The following is an 18,386-nucleotide window of genomic DNA, read 5'->3' as shown; positions in this document are numbered from 1 at the left end:
CATCAGGGCATCTGAAAGAGTTACACTCCACAGGGGGAGTGGGACAGGGAACAACATGTGAATAGCATTGCTGATAAGAAAATAGGACAAAGCAGAGGATAGTGCTCAGGTTGTCATACTTCCCCGGGTTTTAATGTTTAATTATGAATAATTGAACGCTGTATTAGTAGTTCTACAGCTAGCTACATTATTTATTTCTTTAACAATAAATATGTATTTGTTGTTACCTACATCTTGACACGCAAAAGTTCAGTGCTTCATGTTTGAAAGCACCAATTTTTTAGAGGTTCGGATCTTGCTATTTATAACCTGTGGTTACTCTGCCTCCTTGTGGGCATCGTCTGTCATGGCAGCACTTCAGACCACTACGTCATAATCAAGTAATTACTTTCCAAACAGTTTATACTTATTTAATTTGTAGCAGATGGGAATAGTTTCAAATTATCTGAATAATATTGTATAGTAATGTAAACATTTTTCCCGTATTTTCTAAATGTGTTCAAAGAGAAATTCTTTGCCTAATAATTTTAACCTTTACTAATGAATAAACTTTGATAAAAATGATATGATGATGATGATAACTAAACATAAAATAACTAAACATGACTAGAGTTAATCTTATTGAACATTCAGATTCTTGGATCAAATGTCAAAGTAAAGTGAAGCATCTGCTTTTTGGTGAAAGTTTGGTTTTCACAAAATGCATCTAAATATTTGTAAATCCTTCTAAATCTATTCATATCTGATTAACGTACGGAGAATGTGTCTGTCACAGGTCATTTGGTTATCTGTGTGAGGCAGCTGTGTAGGAGAAACAAGACTTCAAGGCTTTTAAGTTGACAGCTTGTTTAGCAGATGCTGTGGCCTCCCAGATATACAGGGCAACATGACCAACATTATTTATGAAGTCTAGAAATGTATTAGGTTTAGGGTTTGATCTTATGATCAAAACATGCATGCAGAGGCAGTCAGAGATTGAGATAGGAGACAGAGACAAAACAATGCTATATACAGTTCAAATCCAGGTCGTCATTGTAAATGAGAAGTTGTTCTCAATTGACCCACCTGGTTAAACATTGAATAAATAAATAAATAAAATCTCACTGTGAAGATAAGTCAGTTTTTGCCGACAACATCAAGGGAAACCATCTTTAAATACATTCAGAAAATTCTTTACTTTTTTTCTATTAAAGTCTGAAGTCTAATGTGGAAAAGTCTTAAAATAATTGCATCAACAGAGATATTGTGGTCTGTTTTAAATCGGACTTGCATGAGGCTGCAATTTCCTGACAGTTCTGTGGATTACATTTGGAAATACATTTGCATTGCTGGGTCACAAATTATACCACATTCCCACTTCACCAAAACAGATGATTCTTTCTGGGTCTTTTAGGTATCTTAGCTGTGTAAACAAACTGACAAGCTTAGAAAAACTGCTTTCTTTAACGTGAGGGGTGCTCATGGGTGGACCAAAGAGCCCATAGCCCTGAGTGTAGGGAGATTTGGTGAAGTCATCTCAGAGTCTGTTCCATCACTAATGAGAGGGAAACATGACTTTCCAAGACTGCTCATGGCTCACTGGAGGTCTTCAGCTCATTTAAGGATTTGTGGTTGAATTATTTTTCTTTAAGACAAACTGTAGACAGAAGTTATTCCAGCAAGCCCCGAAAAGGTATGAATTATTCATGTTTTGTACACCTTTAGATCACGGTTTTAAAAGTTGTTGTTAAACATTAACATTTTTTTCTTAGTGTTAGTGAAATTTGAGAAAACTTCAAACAATCATGGCTCATGGTCTAATTTGGGCACATGGGTAGGATGGCACATGGGGTAGAGCAATTGAATCATAAGTCACAGAAAAGAATGTGTGCTCTTGCACAGTAGACCCCTGTTTAGCATCAGGCATTGCCTCTCCTCTGGCCACAGTCGGTCATGGCTCTCTCTCTCTCTCTGTGGAGGGGGAGTCACTGTTTCCTTTGAAGCATCAGAACAGTCTGTTTCAGAGCTGAGGAAGGTTTGTTTTCTTCACTCAGGATATGTGCCTTAATGCCAAAGGATAATACGTGGAAAACTATTAACCTAAACAAACTGGACAAATGACTGGTCGCATCTTAATTGGAAAGGTGTCTCCCTTGCAGCCCACAGCAAGAACTAAAAGAGTACTTTTTACACCAAGGTAAAGCGAACTTGTGGTTTTAGATTGTTTTCACTTCTTGTCCTTACTGTTATTATGGCATTGTAAAGCGTTTTCTTCATGAAGTCTGGACATCACTTTAGTTTACCTTACACTGTATTAAACGTAAATACTAGTCTATATACCTTGGCATGGTTTAGACATACATACATTATATATTTCTTTATTTTCAAATAAAGAAACATTTCCTCTCTCTTTGTGTACTACATTCCCAGGCACTGCTTCTTATGTAGTATATTATTCAAAAATTTTGGCCATTATAGAGTGTTCTTATCTCTTTGGTCTAGTCTGGCTCTACATCATGTTTCAGCAAGTCACCTGCCAAGGCGGTCTTGGGTTGATGTTTGTGTTGTCTGCCTAGTACCAGACCTTATTTTTAACACTGTGTATTGGGAATAAAAATTATTAGCTCCCCAAAGCACAAACCAAGAGATGTTGGAGCTGAGCCACTAAAAACACAAAGCTTAATTACCACCCTGGTCTAAAGTATGCATGATCTGACACACTCCCACTCAGTTTCTTGGTTGCACCTCTGGGAGCAGACACAACTCACAGCCAGAATCCACTGACATTGGCTTATTTGTGTCATTAACTGCTGACAGTGGTGGTATTGTTTAAAAATTGTGGAGAACAGAACCCACAAAAAAAAAAAAAATACTGCACTCATGCGGCACATGGTATTTCAAAACATCTAAATCACCATACTCATGTTTGTTTTAGGCCATGTTAAATATTTCCTGTGCTTGTTTCCCATAAATCGTTCAAATCTACTGTATCCACCCTCAAAGTGTTAAGGCTCTGTTTTACAACTGTGGCTATATAACAATATGATTATACCTATTTCCAAATGTGTATGGGACATTTTTTACCCCCCATATGTTTTTCGGTGCACTTCCTTGTTCCATTCCTTTGTTAATTGCAAACTGCAGACCCACAAAGAGCAGCTTCTCCTGGATGGGGGAAGACAGCCGAAAGTGAAAAGCTCTTACAGTGACTCAGCTTTAAGTACCTTCTCTCTGCAATGTTTTTTTTTTTTTTTTTTTGTGAGCCAGCTTGAGCTTGATTACACCTTGTGGTTGCCAGAAGTAATGATGGGAAACTTGCTGCAATTATAGGTGGACTTTCATTCACTAGCCCCACAACTTGTAAATTTAACAAGGCATTAGTGCTGAATTTAAAAATGGAGTGTCATCAATATTACCTACTAATGTCTTCCAATGTTTGCAGGCTATAGCTGTTAAAACCATGGTTTTAGCTGAACCTTTCATAGACTTTGTTTATAGCATAGGCAGAAGTCAGAAAAGGTTTATGGGTATGTCACTCTCATTGGCCCAGTTTTATAGAGAATACCATGTTACAAATTTCAGCAGTCCGCCACATTTAATTTACTCCCTTTGAATTGTTACTCAACAAGAAACTGTGCACATCTGAAATCTAAGATGTTTTACTTAGGTACCCATGAATATTTGTACATTATATTTAACTATCATTATTTGTATCCTTTCACAGAGGGTCTCAATCCCAGATTAATGGTTTGGGCAGCATCAGAGCTTTTGTTTGAAATAAAACCAAAAACACAAAATGTTTGCAAGTCACTGCATAATCTGTTCTTCTTCACTTTAATAACCAGAATTTCTGCTAATTTTGATTACTAAAATTTGTTTGTCTACTATATTCTCCTATATACTATATATGTACATATCACTCCATAGATCCAAAGAGGTCCACAGGAGATGATGAGTTTGATTCAAAACTTCTATTACTAGTGCCCCAAATTGAATTCAGCCTCTATTACATATTTTTAATTTATCAGTTCAAATGGCAGTTATACCAGAATTATGGAAAACAGCACATGTGGGACAACTAAGAATGTAAATAATTTCTGTCCAATATCTAAAGGACCTTGTCTCTTGAAGTGTATTAGATTTGACAATGGTCTTATCTTTCAAACAGAACCCAGGCAGTAGTAGGGTTTAAATCTTTTTTTTTTTTTTTTTTTTACTTTAAGCAAAGGAGTGCCCTAAGGCTCACTTTTGGGCCCGCTACTCTCCTGATCAGGTGATTTTAAAACTGCAGCAAGATTTTAATCTTTATACACTAAATGGTACATTGATTGGAAGAGTTGCCACCCACAAATATCTTGGGTTTTGGCTTGATGAAAACCATTGAAATATTTTGGAATTATGTAACAGTTTAAAATCAAAATAATCATTTTAGTACAGAGACAAATCGTGTATCCTGTTATAAGGGCCTACCTTGCTTATTGAACTTTGATACAGGAACTTTAATATGAGATCTCATTATTGTCTATGTCTAAAAACTGGCCACACTAGAACTTTTGGTTATTTTGCTTCCCAAAAATGGAATACATTTCAAGGACATGTAAAACTGGATAGATTGCTGCCACTGATGCACTTTAATAATGTACTGATTAACACTTATGATCACACCTGCACCTGTTTTTAATGTTTTAAATCGACCTACGTTGTTATTTATTTATTTATTTATTTATTTTTCTATCATACTGTATTTTAACAGGCTGCTCATAGGCTGTCCCTATATCAATAGATATATAAGATAATAAACAACCACATGGCTGGTTGCTATTACCATCCAAGCAGATGTCTGTGTAATCCCTCAGTCGTCCAGGTCTGATCCATGGTAAAAGGCAAACATAAAATCTGTCAGATGGACAAAAAGTTGTAGGAATGAAGATGTTTCGCTGCTCATCCGCTTCTTCAGTTCTGGTCAGATTGTTAGTAGATACTGCCCTATATTTATCTGGAGAGAGGAGCTAACTACACTAAAACAGGATACACAGAACAATATAACTAGCCAGGTGAAAAACACCCATTAAGAGTTGTATGAATAGGCGAAGTATGTCTCAGGCATAGTGCACACTTGGTGTAGCTCAATAGACTTAGCCTACATACAGAAACTGTAAACAAAAGCTTTTTCCAGTTTCAGTATAGTTAGCTCTTCCCTTCAGATAGATGTAAGGCATTGTCCACCGGCAATCTGACCAGAACTGAAGTGGCTTGGAAGCAGCAGCGAAACATTTTCACTCCTACAACTTTTTTTCCAGTTGACAGATTTTACTTTTGCCTTTTACTATCCAAATAGATGTACCCATTTTCAAATGACTTGCCTGTTTGACAAAGTGGTTTCCTGCAGGGAAGACTTACTGTAGACAGATGGCTTCTAGTTTTTGTTTTTTTTTTTCTCCCATGTCTGCCCTAATTCAAATGCCTACTCTCACTGTGTTATTTTGTTTCAGGTGGGATGAGAGCAGCTCCATCAGCAGTGGCCTCAGTGATGGCGACGGTGATGGATCGGAGAATATCAGTTCAGAAGAGTTCAATGCCGGCTCGTCCCTCAACTCCCTCCCAAGTACACCCGTAGGATCCAGACGAAGCTCTTCTGCCATGGTGAGCCAACTTAGCTAACAGCTTGTAATTTAGCATGTGGCAGAGACAGGCTTCCATATGGTTTACTTTGTTAAAAAAAAACAAAAAAAGCTGAATCTGATAAATTACTATTTTTATTGTCATGAAGGGACCCACAAAGCTAAACATGAATATTTTTTCTGTGGTATATTTTTATAGATTTATTTTTTCCTTGCAACGGATTGCATTCATGTCAATGGCAAAAGAAACAGATGGAAAAACAAAGCTCTTTTACCCTCACTAAAAGAAACAAGGTGGTATTCATTCAGTGGACCATCTGTCAATATACAACAGGCCAAAATTTCTTCAATGTCCGAAAAAAGTTTATCCTTTGTCTCATGCTTTCCTTAATGTTCTTTGCACATATCAGTGTATCTTCAGGTCTACTGTCAAAAATCTGTCTTAGATGAAGAAAATGATTGCACCAACAGTGAACACTGATTTCCATAGATAACACATGCCATGTCAGAAGTTTAACCTTACTGTGCCCCTCTGCTGTGCCTCTCCTCAGCTCCGCACTGATGCAGAGAAGCGCTTCCTGGTGGAGAGTGGACTTTCGTGGTACAGTGAGGACAGCAAATCCAGCCATAAACACGATAGGGCCAGCTTTGACACAGGGAGCCTCAAGTCGGAAGCACCAAGCAAGTGGAGAAAGAAACCCCCAAGTTTAAGTGAAGACTTTGGCAAAGGAGAAGCAAAGAAGCCCCATAGTTCAGTACAGCCGAGCAGCTTTAGAAAGGGCAAAAATCCCCCTGTAGGAGTCACTTCTCCCATCACCCACACCTCCCAGAGCATGCTCAAAGTGGCAGGTAAGAAAACAACAGCACATACTTCCTTTAATAGTTTATGAGTTCTTTATGATCCTGTTTTTTTCTTGGTATACACTTTATAGACAATGGATCCTATGGATATAGCACAGTTATTCCACTGATCCCACAAACTACCCTTGTGATAAAACTGCAATGCATTTTATAGGGTAGATTGATAGTAATAAAACACATGATTCATATTTCAGGCCAGGGTCACATAATAACTACATACAGTAAATTATTGTTTTAGGTAAGTACTTCTTGTGTTTTTTTTTTTTTTTTGTTTTTTTTTAAGTACTTAAAGTTATTTTCATTTATAGGAAACAATGATGATGGAACAAGTTAGTTTATGATTTAATTTATTACCATCCATTTGTCTCTACACTCTGTCCAGTATCTGAGCAATAATTTAGTGAAGGTACCTGAACTGGCCTCAAGAAAGTCTCCCAGTGGAAGCTATAAAGTACAACAAGTGGTTTAGAAAAAACATTTTTTATTATTATTATTATTATTATTATTATTATTATTATTATTATTATTATTATTATTATTATTATTATTATTATTATTATTATTATTATTATTATTATTATTAATGCCATGTCATTCCTTGTGTCTGTGCAGCTCCTAAAATTGATAAGCCACAGGACAAATCTCGGATTTCTGTCAAAACTGCTGGTCTACAGCGATCTCGGTCAGATGCTGGCAAGGATCACCATGGAGAATACCGCAAACCTCCTTCAGGTCTAGTTAAACCCGTGGCTGGAGCCTCGTTTGGTTACAAAAAACCCACAGCCACTGGTACTGCCACTGTTATGACAGCAGGTGGTGCCACCATCTCAACTGGCTCTTCCACTCTGGGGAAGCCCCCCAAGTCATCTGGCATCCCAGTGAAGCCAGTAGGAGCACCAACAGGTCGCAAAAACAGTTTTGATGCTAGCAGTGAGCAGGGCTTTCTGGGGCCTAATGCCCGGAACAGTATTCAGTATCGCAGCTTGCCGCGTCCAGCCAAGTCAAGTACCCTCAGTGTCATCGGGCGTCCTGCATCTCGGCCTCCCAGTGGTATTGTTGACCCCAGTCTGTTGAATCTTAAACCCGTGTCCATTAGCACTGCAGGGCCCAAGGTTAAAGAACCCAGCAGCTGCAGTGGTAAAATAACTAATCGTACAATGTCAGGCCCAGTAAACCAGACAGACCGAGAGAAGGAGAAAGAGAGGGCCAAAGCCAAGGCTGTGAGTGCCGATATGGACTGTGGTTCTCTGAAAGGAGAGGACATGTTGTCACAAAACACAGAGGAACCTGCTCTGAAACTGCATGGCCTCAGGCGCACCAGCAGCAGCAAATACCCTGAGCTCTCATCACCTACAACACCAAGGTCTGTTCACATTCTTTTTTTTACCCTCTGATTTACCCTACCTTACATTTACCCTACTTCATTATTTATAAATTCACTACATATTTTATTATATTGAAATGTCTATACTGGAACTATATACAAACTATACTCAACAAAAATTATATATTTCTTTACTAACAGTAGTACATAGCATTCATTTGAGAATGATAATACATAAACATTGCATAATAAAGGCTTTGTACTGTATCTCTTCATTGTTCTTGTAGGATGAAATCACTTGGCCGTCCTCCCAGTCTGGCTCACCTGGACAAGGTAAACTCCAACAGCCTTGACTCATGTGTGACCATCCAGGACCTGCCTCCCAAAGTACCCCCGTACTCTAAGCTGCAGGACTTTGCAGGTTCTCACTGCAGCGGCCGCCTCACTCCCAGCCCAGCGCCCGTGCTCCATTTGGACTCCTCCAACACCTATGAGACCCACACAGGATCTCCACTGCTATACCCCAAGCTGTCAGGCATGCACCGTAGCCTGGAGTCCTTGCCTCTCCAGATGAGTGTGCCTGCCAGTGCGCGGTTTGGCACCTCAGACATGCATGAAAAAGAACAACGAGGCACAGGCACCTGGGGATCAGCCACCAGGACACCCACGCAAGAGAGGTACAGTAGTGGATTCTGTACTTATTGGCTGAATGAAGTTGTAAAGCAATGATGTTATTACCCTTCTCGATCCAATGTTATTCTGGTCTCACAGTTTATGGATACATTTTGGCTGATTTTCCACCTGTAAGCTGTATTAGACAGGGCAGATTTAAGTGAAATGTGAAATGGAGATAAATATTGAGGAGAAGCAGTCTCATAACTGAGGCCTGGTTGCAACCAAGCCTGCCATAGCCTGCCCAAAGGCTATGCACTACTGTTTAGCTCTGACAGTTATTTTGAAACATGCGTAATGATGTTAACCTTAATAATCGAGGTAATAAAGTTTCTGTTTCTGTTTGAATAATTTTGTCATGCTTAATAATTCCATAGAGTGCCAAATGGTCTAATCACATTGTGGTCCATGTTTGTCATATGTTGCTTTCTCTGTGCAGCTTGCAAACAGACAGAAATACATTTCCGAAGAAAGGCTTAGAGTATGTTCATTATTTTTTATTTGTATGCAATCTTATATTTTGTCTTTTATTTTAAGATAACATTCTTTCCTCTTTTCAGACGCTGCAGTTCAAGTCTGTCAGAGAGTGAAGGAAGCAAATCAGGCAGGCGCCACTCTCACACAATAATGAGTATGACAGAGAGCCATAGTCCTCCTCAGCTGCCCTCTCCCACCCGCCCCCTCCACTCAACCACAACCAAGGCTCTGCTCACTAATGTGGGTAAGTTTTGTGTCCAATTTGACTTCTAGATTTTGACCTTGGGTAAAAATACTTAATGAATGAATCCTAAATGTAACTACCTTCAATCCATTTCTGTATCCTGATGTTGGCAATATAATGTTACATTTAGTTAACTTGACAAATAAAATTGTCATTAGAAACAATTATGTGATTAACAATAAATAATGAATTTAGTTTAAACTAAAAAAGAGGTAAAACTTTGCAATGCCTTGGAAGCAAAAAGGGGTCAAGCCAGGATATATTTATAGAAGGGTTGCAGAAGTTTAGTGTTGTCTTTCACTGACTAATCAAAACGAGAGAACAGTGCTCAAGTGTTGTCCTATTCTAAAGTATGTTGAGCTTTGTTCAACTTCAGTCTTTTAATATATTTCTTTTGACACAGTTGCCCCCATTTCCAGTGGCACCCCGAGGATATCTCGCTCCAACAGCATAGGCCCCCCAAGTGACTCTAGCGATCTGTACGGATCTTCCCCCCTGGGTAGCAGTATGTCCCTGGCTGACCGACCAAAAAGCATGATGCGTTCAGGGTCTTTCCGTGAACCAGGGGAGGATGGTGAGATAACAACAATACAATTTTAACTGAAGGCACATTTGTTGTCTGTAACAATAAATCTTGTATAATATTTTTTCAGTGCATGGCTCTGTATTATCTTTGGCCTCCAATGCTTCATCCAACTATTCCTCAGTGAGTTTTCTTTGACATACTCTGTATAAGATTACAGACATTACAGAACAGAAACACACATTAACAAGATGTGAGAGAAATGTGTTTTATGTTACACACAGAATTGAATACTTAGCATTCATTGTTATAATATGTGATATTCAGTTATTATTTTGTAAATTGCATTAGTCTAATATAGTAATACAAAAAGGAATATTATATCTTACAAACAATTACTCCAACCTCCAATCTGCCTTTCTTGTGTATTTTTACCATGCTTTCTGTAGAATGAGGAGAGGATACAGGGGGAGGTAAGGCTGGTGTGCTGTCACTGTGTGTCATTTGTCATTTCCTGTAGATAGCCTCATTCATCTGCTCTTATCAGTCCATAGTGTGGAGTCTGTCCAATGTTATAACACTGCTCAGTTTATCTAATACCGTCAGTGTCCTAGCTTCTTAATAACACATTTTACACTATATTAAATTCTGAATGGAGAGAACTCTCTGCGGTTCTCAATATTTTCAGTCATGTTTGGTTTTCTATGTGCAATTTAAACTTGCAAGCGTAACAATGTATGAATTAAACTTGGCCAAAATCAGAGTTATCATAATGTGTAAAGAGAAATAAGGACACATTTTAGGCTTGAAACCAGGGTTAACATGGGCCAAAACTGTATCTAACCTTCCACTTAGTAGGAGGACCTAGACAATATCAGATTTAACTCATTACTAAACTTGTTTTGTCTACACCATGTCAAACAACTTAAATCATAATTCAATCAATGTTGTTTTTACAACAAAAAAAGCTTTGAAGAAAATATCCTATATTTTATGTTTTCTAAAATATACACTTCTTTGTGCCTACAGCAAATTCGCATGTTAAGAAGAGAGCTTGAGTGTTCCCAGGAGAAGGTTGCAAACCTCACTATGCAGCTTTCTGCAAATGTATGTATGTTTCTAGGGAGTATTCTGTCCTGTCTTGGCTGCATGGCTGTTCTTTTGATAAAGTGGAGGTCTAATGGAATGAAACATTACTTGTATCTTTTCTTCTCCTAAATTATTTACTGGTAGTTGTAATGCTACCAACATCTGGTCTTATCTCTTAGTTTTAACCCTTTGTAGTCACTATAGAATGCTTTTCTACAGTTTTCAAATAACTTCACACATAATAAAACCATTCTCCATGACACAATCTAATCTGGTAATCAAAACTCTGTGTTCTTTTGTCTGCATTTTATGCTTAGTTTCCTCTCCTAATGCTGACTTTCTTTCTATTCCTGGCTTTATTAACTGGACTGCTTTCCCCTGCCTGTGTCCTACTGACCTGCTCACTGGATGCTGGGTTTAGCAGATAGGACAGGTTTGTTCCTCAAATGCCCACTAGTTTCTCTGCAATGCTTGAGCTACACCAACACATTTTACATATATATTATATTATGTTTATCTGCCTTAAGTGTTTCATTCACTCCTTTGTTCATGTTCCTCAGTAAACCTAAGTCAACCTAAACAGAGATTCTAGCATTAGTTCTGTTAAAGCTTGTGCCCACCCACACCTCCAGCTGTGTTATCTCATCTTGCTGTACTGTGAGCACTGAGTCTGTTAAACTAACCTCTTTGTTTCCCTGTGCGCTTCTCTCAAGGCTAATCTAGTAGCTGCTTTTGAGCAGAGTCTGGCGCTGATGACGGCCCGTCTACAAACTCTGTCAGTGTCCTCGGACCAGAAGGTATTTTTTAATGCCATTGCTAATGAGCACTATACCACATGTTCACCACATAGCATGTTTGTCAGAATAAACTTCGCATTTTAACATGTCGTTAGAGTTGTTACGATGCTAATTGCCTTGCCAACGCTTAACTATTGGCATCTCATGAACTCCAAAAAGAATGTGGGTCACAGGTTTGCATGTATGGATTCTCATCTTGTCGTCAGCTACTCATCTCGGCCTGTCATTCCTGGTGAAAGGAGATAGACATTCCACAATCCTGAGTCTTGTAGAGTCTTGCTTCAGTTACAGGTCTGTGGGATAATGTGCAAGCTCTTACCCATGATTACCTCTGCAGGACTTTGAGCTCACAGAACTTAAGGACACCATTGATATTCTGAAGGCGAAAAACACAGAGGCCCAAGAAATTATTCAGGGGGCACTCAGTAGTCCTGACATTACCCCAAAAGGTACATGTGGATTATTGTTTTCATTACTGCAAATATTATAATTATTATATAATATATTTAATTTTATTATATAATATATATATATATATATATATATATATATATATATATATATATATATATATATATATATATATATATATATATATATATATATATATATATATATGATTATTTTCTTCTATTTGTAGAAATGCCAATTAACCGTCAAAACTCTTCAGAAAGCCTCTCCAGCCTTGCCAGCACTACCAGTCATTCCAGTATGGGTAGTTTCAAGGAGCAGGAGGCCAAAAAGAAGAAAAAGAAAGGATGGGTACGGTCGCTCGGATACTACACTGCAAAAACGGATTGTCTAGCAAAGATTAAAATGAATTTAGAATTTTCATTTAAATTTTACTTGGTTAGACTTTTTTCATGACATTTGATATTGAATCCAGGACAATTTAGCTTGAAAAGTTGAAAATGAATCTTACATGTATTGTGATTAGAACAATTCTCTTTCCCCACTGGCCAATAATTTAATTAAGTATAGTATAGTCACAAGCCAGAATGACACTAACATCAAAGTCAGTAAATCGTAACTTGTCAAAACTACTGACGCTGAGATTAAAATCCTGAATTCAATTAATTTTAATTCAATGTTATATTCCTTTTTTTGTAGTGTGTTGAAATTAGATCTTTTTTTTTTTTTTTTCTTTTTTTGCATGACTGTTACTCCCGTAGTTGATTTAAAATTACTGCCTCTGGTATGACTCTGGTCTCTCCCTCATGCTGCCCTGATTTTTACTTTAGGTCTTTGAGGTGAGTGATGTTGTTAATAAATAAAGTCTAAACATCTTACCTCACAAGATGTTTCATGAGTCATAGTGAAACCTCAATTACTCTATACCAGTGGTTCTTAACCTGGGTTCGATCGAACCCTAGGGGCGGAGGTCACGACACGCTCCCGACTCATACGATTAGCGGACTGCGAGTGTCTTCAGATGTTGGCCCAATTCAACAAATGTACCCTTTGATGTGTCTATCGAAGTACCTGCCCACTTAAATGAGCCGTTTGAACGGCATAAAAACATAAAACAACATAAAAATGAAGAAAAGAAACAGACTTTGCTCTGAAAATGACATGAGAGTGGCCAAGGTGAAGCCATGTGTTTCTGAACTGGTCTCTCAAAGGCAACAGCAGAAGTCACACTGATTTGCAGTAAATATTCATTATTATTCTAGCCTGATGGAAATTAGGTGATAGGTGTGTGTTAAAATGTTAAAAATAATAAATAGCATAAATACAATAAGTTCATTATTGAAATACATAAGGTTAAAAATTTTAATAATTTCAGTGTGGTAGTATTAAAAAAGGTCATGTCTTTGTAAAAAGGTATGTATGTAATTTGTTGTGAGTTCACACATTGTATTGGTTTTATTCTTTGAACACAGTGATGTTAATGCACGATTCATTTTGTGCACCATTAAAACATACATATGTCTTGAATTTGAAAAAAAAAAATATATATATATATATTAATTAAACAAGAGTTCGGTGAATGTGCATATGAAACTGGTGGGGTTCAGTACCTCCAACAAGGTTAAGAACCACTGCTCTATACCCTATACCAGGGGTGGGCAAACTTTGAGACACGGGCCACAATGAGTTCTAAAATTTGACAGAGGGGCCAGGATATATTTATGTTATATTGTGTTTATATATATATATATATATATATATATATATATATATATATATATATATATATAACATTAGAGATTTGGCCTGTAACATGTAGCAAAGCATGAATGACTTACTTTGGTACTTTGATTGGATTTTGGTGAAAAAAACATTTTGTTGTCCACTCCGTTTTAAACACTCAACGCTCACTATCCACGTTTCTTTTCTTTGATATTGTAATTTTTGTAGAAGGGCTGATAAGAGAATAAGAGAGTAATACCAGGTTGATGTAGCTGAAGTGCACCATAATTTGGTCAAGTTCAGCGGGACGGATTAATAAGCCCAACGGGCCGTATGTGGCCCCCGGGCCGTAGTTTGACCACCCCTGCCCTATACACTCTCCACTTAAACAAATTGTGGATCAGTCATTTCATAATTGTCTTGAATGTATGTATGTATGCTTTGCTATAGAACCTCTTATAACTTTCTTTTTGTGGCCTTTTAGTTACGCAGCTCCTTCAATAAAGCATTCAGTAAGAAAGGGTCCAAGCAGTCAGGACCTTACGCTGACATTGAGGAGATTGCCACCCCAGAATCCTCCGCACCTTCCTCTCCCAAAGTTCGTCATGAAGCCGAAAACCCTGCACCATCAATGAAATCTTCAGCTTCTGCCTCATCATCTGGGCAAGCATTGTTACAATGGCTACAAAATTAAACTAACCAAAATTTATCTCAGATTGTTAGTCTGATGATTCTTGCCACATTAACACTTGTCTTTTGTGTTTGCGTTATCTATGTATCCTTAGACTGTGTGAAGGGGGAGAGGGGGTGGAGGAGAAAGTAGTATCAGAGTTACGCTCAGAGCTGTGGGAAAAAGAGCGCAAACTAACAGACATCCGCCTGGAGGCACTGAGCTCCGCACATCAGCTGGAGCAGCTGCAGGAGGCCATGACTAATATGCAGGTCTGCACACATTCATGTGGAGTATAACAAATATTAAAGTCATTTATATGCAAAATAACATGAAACATGAAATGTACTGTTGTCCAACATTAACAAGTTCCATTATGAAGATCAGAGGTCAGACCAGCTGTTGTAAAATCTGTGTGTCTATTGTCTGTTCTTTTTTCTCCATAGAGGACAGTGGAGAAGTTGAAGTCTGAGAATGACCAATTAAAGACAGGTGGTCTCTCTCCATGCCCATCTCCTGGACCCTCCAGTTCTCCGTCCCAGTCCTCAGGCCTTACTACTCTGGGAAACTCCTCTCCACGACAGTCTGTAGCCATGCACATGCCCAAAAGCTACAGCAGGGGGCTGAATGAGGGCAGCTCTGGTACTGTCTTAACATGAGCAAGAGAATAAGGAAATAAACAAACTGTAACACTCTATAGCACATGTTAAAACACAACATTTTTTTTACAATGTTGCAGATGTCTTCACATCAGACTGTCTCGGCCATTCCTCCCAAAGAGATGATTATCGCGTTAGGGTAGTGGTTTCTGTGGCAAATTTACATGTTTTTAAAGATGTAAGTTTGGCAATGTGTTAAAAATGCTTAAAAGTGTGGACTATTTTATGCATTGCATATGTTGCCAACAGGATGTGAAACAGCAAGAGTTTTTCATTGGCACTGTGAGGTTAAATGGTAGGATGGACTGGACCATGTTGGATTCAGCTGTCAGCCAAGCTTTCAAGGTGACATGTTAATAACATGAATTATAATATTAAACAACAGCAAGTGCCTATTAGATTGTTTGTAATAATTACATCAGATTGATATTTCATCCTGTTCATGTTTTGAACCACACATTTAGCAATTATGTAGAATAGTTAATATTACCTACTGCTGAAAACAATATGTAAAGAACCTTATTGACAGTGATACACGTTTTTCACAGGTGTACATCACAAAGGTGGACCCATCTTCCAGTTTAGGGCTGTCCACTGACTCCATCTACAGTTATAGCATAGGCCATATCAAGAGGGTACTGGGTGGAGAAGCTCCAGAGACTCAGCCATCTCGCTGCATGTCCAGAGGGCCAACCAGTATCACAGTGGCTCTGAAAGGTATGCAACAATATGATATAGTATTAACCCTTGGCCTTTCTTTGAGACAAATGCATTTTTGTCTTGTTTTTAAGTAATACATCAAACATACGTAGTGCTAAAAATAGATTTTTTTTTTTCATTTCCTGTAGAGCCAAACTCTGTGTAGCTTCTACTGCATTACCATGGCGTAGTGGGATTCTAGCAATGAGCAGTTACTCAACCAGGGAAAGTTTGTGTAGCAAACTCCGTTTCACTTTTAGGTGCTGGAATGTATGAAGCATATGAAGTGCTAGGATAGCTGGTAAAGCAGGAGCTCTCAGAAACCCGATCTTCTCACAGCCAGATTCAAAGAGGGCCAGCAGCTTGACTCCCCTCAGACACATAGGCCCCAGAAATGGTGAGAAGCAACATTAGACGTCTGTAGCCTGGTGGGGGTGCAATCAGTCCCTATACTCAATGCTTAAGTATTTTTAGAACTACATATTCCTGCACCATGTTGCTTACAGAGGCTTTGTGAGGTTAAATAAATATTTTCCAAACATCTTCCAACAGATCCTTCAAGAATTTCTTCAGTATCAACAGAATACCTAACAACTAAATCATATTCTCTTGAATGTCACTATGTACCCAGCAAACAACAGCTGCTGAAAATGTAAAAACAATCTGGTGTTTTTAGGTTTGAAAGAGAAATGTGTGGACAGCTTGGTCTTTGAAACCCTCATTCCTAAACCAATGATGCAACACTACATCAGTCTTATTCTCAAACATCGTCGGCTCATTCTGGCCGGGCCCAGCGGTACAGGTAAAACGTACCTGGCCTCTCGATTAGCCGAGTACTTGGTTGACCGCAGCGCCCGGGAGGTCACAGATGGCATAGTTGTAACTTTTAACATGCATCGTCAGTCGTGCAAGGTAAATAAGTCTATGCCTGTCAAAAATTATTGCAACAATAAAACTAGGATTTAACATTTTCTTTTTGTTAGGATCTACAGCTTTATCTTTCAAATCTGGCAAATGAGATTGATCGGGAAACCGGCACATCAGAAATACCCCTGGTGCTGATTCTGGATGACATTCATGACACAGCCTCTCTCAGTGAACTTGTAAATGGTGCTCTTACCTGTAAATACCACAAATGGTCAGTTCAATGCAATGCTTAAAAAATGAACTAAAAGAATGAACCAAACTGACCTGATTAACATCTGTTTTCTGTGTTTATATGCAGTCCCTACATCATTGGAACAAGCAATCAGCCTGTCAAAATGACCGCAAACCATGGCCTGCATCTGAGTTTCAGGTTTCATTTTATGATCTGAGAGTTTTGTTACATATAAACAAATCAATATAAGTCTATGTAAACAACAGTGTCTAATTACACTATGTGACCTTAAAAATGTATGCGGCCTTAAAGGAATGGTCAAAGCCTGTGCTCTTACTTGTTTAAAAAAAAGGTACTGCAATCACAGTTTAACCTGGGTCGTCAGTGCCAAAACCTTCATATTTAGGACACAGACGTTTTTCTCATTCTCAGTATCTGAACAGGCCATGCTTTGTTTGAAAGCTTGGAACCTTCAGATTTCAGTATTGAAACTGACAACTCAAATGACTCAAATGAGTCTTGTGAGGCTCATTCTGCTTTCTGATTGGATAACCGTCTTGAGAAAAAAAATCAACTTGGCCATCCTACCCAATGTTTTTTGTCATTAAGAATTCAAAATTACAATTGCAATCAGTAAAAGCTACATTTTATTGTGACATGTCTACCTTGTATTTGGGGAAACAGTCATGTTTTTGAAATTTGCAGTTAAAATCTTACATACTGTACCTTTAAATGACTTTGGATATGGACTCTAAAAAAATAATTCTTATGTTTTAGGATGGTCACTTTCTCCAACAATGTGGAGCCAGCCAATGGCTTCTTGGTCCGCTATCTGCACAGAAAAATGATGGAGTCAGAGGATGAGAGGAATTTGACCAATGAAGACTTGATACGTGTTTTGGACTGGTTGCCCAAACTGTGGTATCACCTGCACACATTCCTGGAAAAACACAGCACATCTGACTTTCTCATAGGTACAAACACCTCACTTTACCAAACAGAAAGTAGATTTAAAGCACACATATTGACGAGTGGTGTTGTCCTTAGGTCCATGCTTTTTTCTGTCCTGCCCTGTCACGGTGGAGGAGTTCCGCTCATGGTTCATTGACCTCTGGAATCATTCCATTATCCCATACCTACAAGAAGGGGCCAAGGATGGCTTTAAGGTGGTTATCATTTAATTATGTCTACTGTAAAATTCTGAGAATGCTAATCATCTTTCCATGCGAAAACACATCTCTATTTTCAATGTCCTGGTATGTTGTGTATCTGCAGGTCCATGGGCAAAAGGCCGTTTGGGAGGATCCAGTGGAGTGGGTAAGAGGGACTCTACCTTGGCCTTCAGCCCAGCAAGACCAGGCAAAGCTATTCCACTTACCCCCGCCTAACATCAGCTCGAGCAGCCCAGGACAAACCTGTGAGGAGAGGCCCCACAAGGAAACTCCACCCAGCTCCATGGAATCTGATCCACTGGTAACTTTGCATGACCTTTCTCTTGTACGATTTGAAACACTCTGCAATGTTTTAATAATGAGGGGA

General features: G+C 38.5%; 1 protein-coding gene across 1 annotated transcript in view; it reads left to right on the top strand.

Annotated features, from left to right (window-relative positions):
- Positions 1–18,386, top strand: part of nav1b (neuron navigator 1b) — a 36,531-nt gene that overhangs the window by 15,436 nt on the left and 2,709 nt on the right. Inside the window, exons 6-30 of the mRNA XM_055221803.1 lie at positions 5,472–5,622; positions 6,152–6,449; positions 7,074–7,824; positions 8,073–8,462; positions 8,897–8,938; positions 9,018–9,178; positions 9,582–9,752; positions 9,832–9,884; positions 10,151–10,174; positions 10,731–10,808; positions 11,504–11,587; positions 11,925–12,036; positions 12,228–12,349; positions 14,205–14,383; positions 14,506–14,662; positions 14,837–15,032; positions 15,130–15,227; positions 15,299–15,394; positions 15,598–15,766; positions 16,425–16,660; positions 16,732–16,886; positions 16,974–17,045; positions 17,625–17,821; positions 17,895–18,013; positions 18,123–18,320. Of these exons, the coding sequence (XP_055077778.1) occupies positions 5,472–5,622; positions 6,152–6,449; positions 7,074–7,824; positions 8,073–8,462; positions 8,897–8,938; positions 9,018–9,178; positions 9,582–9,752; positions 9,832–9,884; positions 10,151–10,174; positions 10,731–10,808; positions 11,504–11,587; positions 11,925–12,036; positions 12,228–12,349; positions 14,205–14,383; positions 14,506–14,662; positions 14,837–15,032; positions 15,130–15,227; positions 15,299–15,394; positions 15,598–15,766; positions 16,425–16,660; positions 16,732–16,886; positions 16,974–17,045; positions 17,625–17,821; positions 17,895–18,013; positions 18,123–18,320 (4,309 nt within the window). The remainder of the gene's footprint in view (positions 1–5,471; positions 5,623–6,151; positions 6,450–7,073; positions 7,825–8,072; positions 8,463–8,896; positions 8,939–9,017; positions 9,179–9,581; positions 9,753–9,831; positions 9,885–10,150; positions 10,175–10,730; positions 10,809–11,503; positions 11,588–11,924; positions 12,037–12,227; positions 12,350–14,204; positions 14,384–14,505; positions 14,663–14,836; positions 15,033–15,129; positions 15,228–15,298; positions 15,395–15,597; positions 15,767–16,424; positions 16,661–16,731; positions 16,887–16,973; positions 17,046–17,624; positions 17,822–17,894; positions 18,014–18,122; positions 18,321–18,386) is intronic.

The sequence above is a fragment of the Periophthalmus magnuspinnatus genome, chromosome 5 (assembly GCF_009829125.3).
Source record: "Periophthalmus magnuspinnatus isolate fPerMag1 chromosome 5, fPerMag1.2.pri, whole genome shotgun sequence".
NCBI lineage: Eukaryota > Metazoa > Chordata > Actinopteri > Gobiiformes > Gobiidae > Periophthalmus > Periophthalmus magnuspinnatus.
The sequence above is the reverse complement of the archived record's forward strand: the minus strand, read 5'-3'. Positions and strand labels throughout refer to the sequence as shown.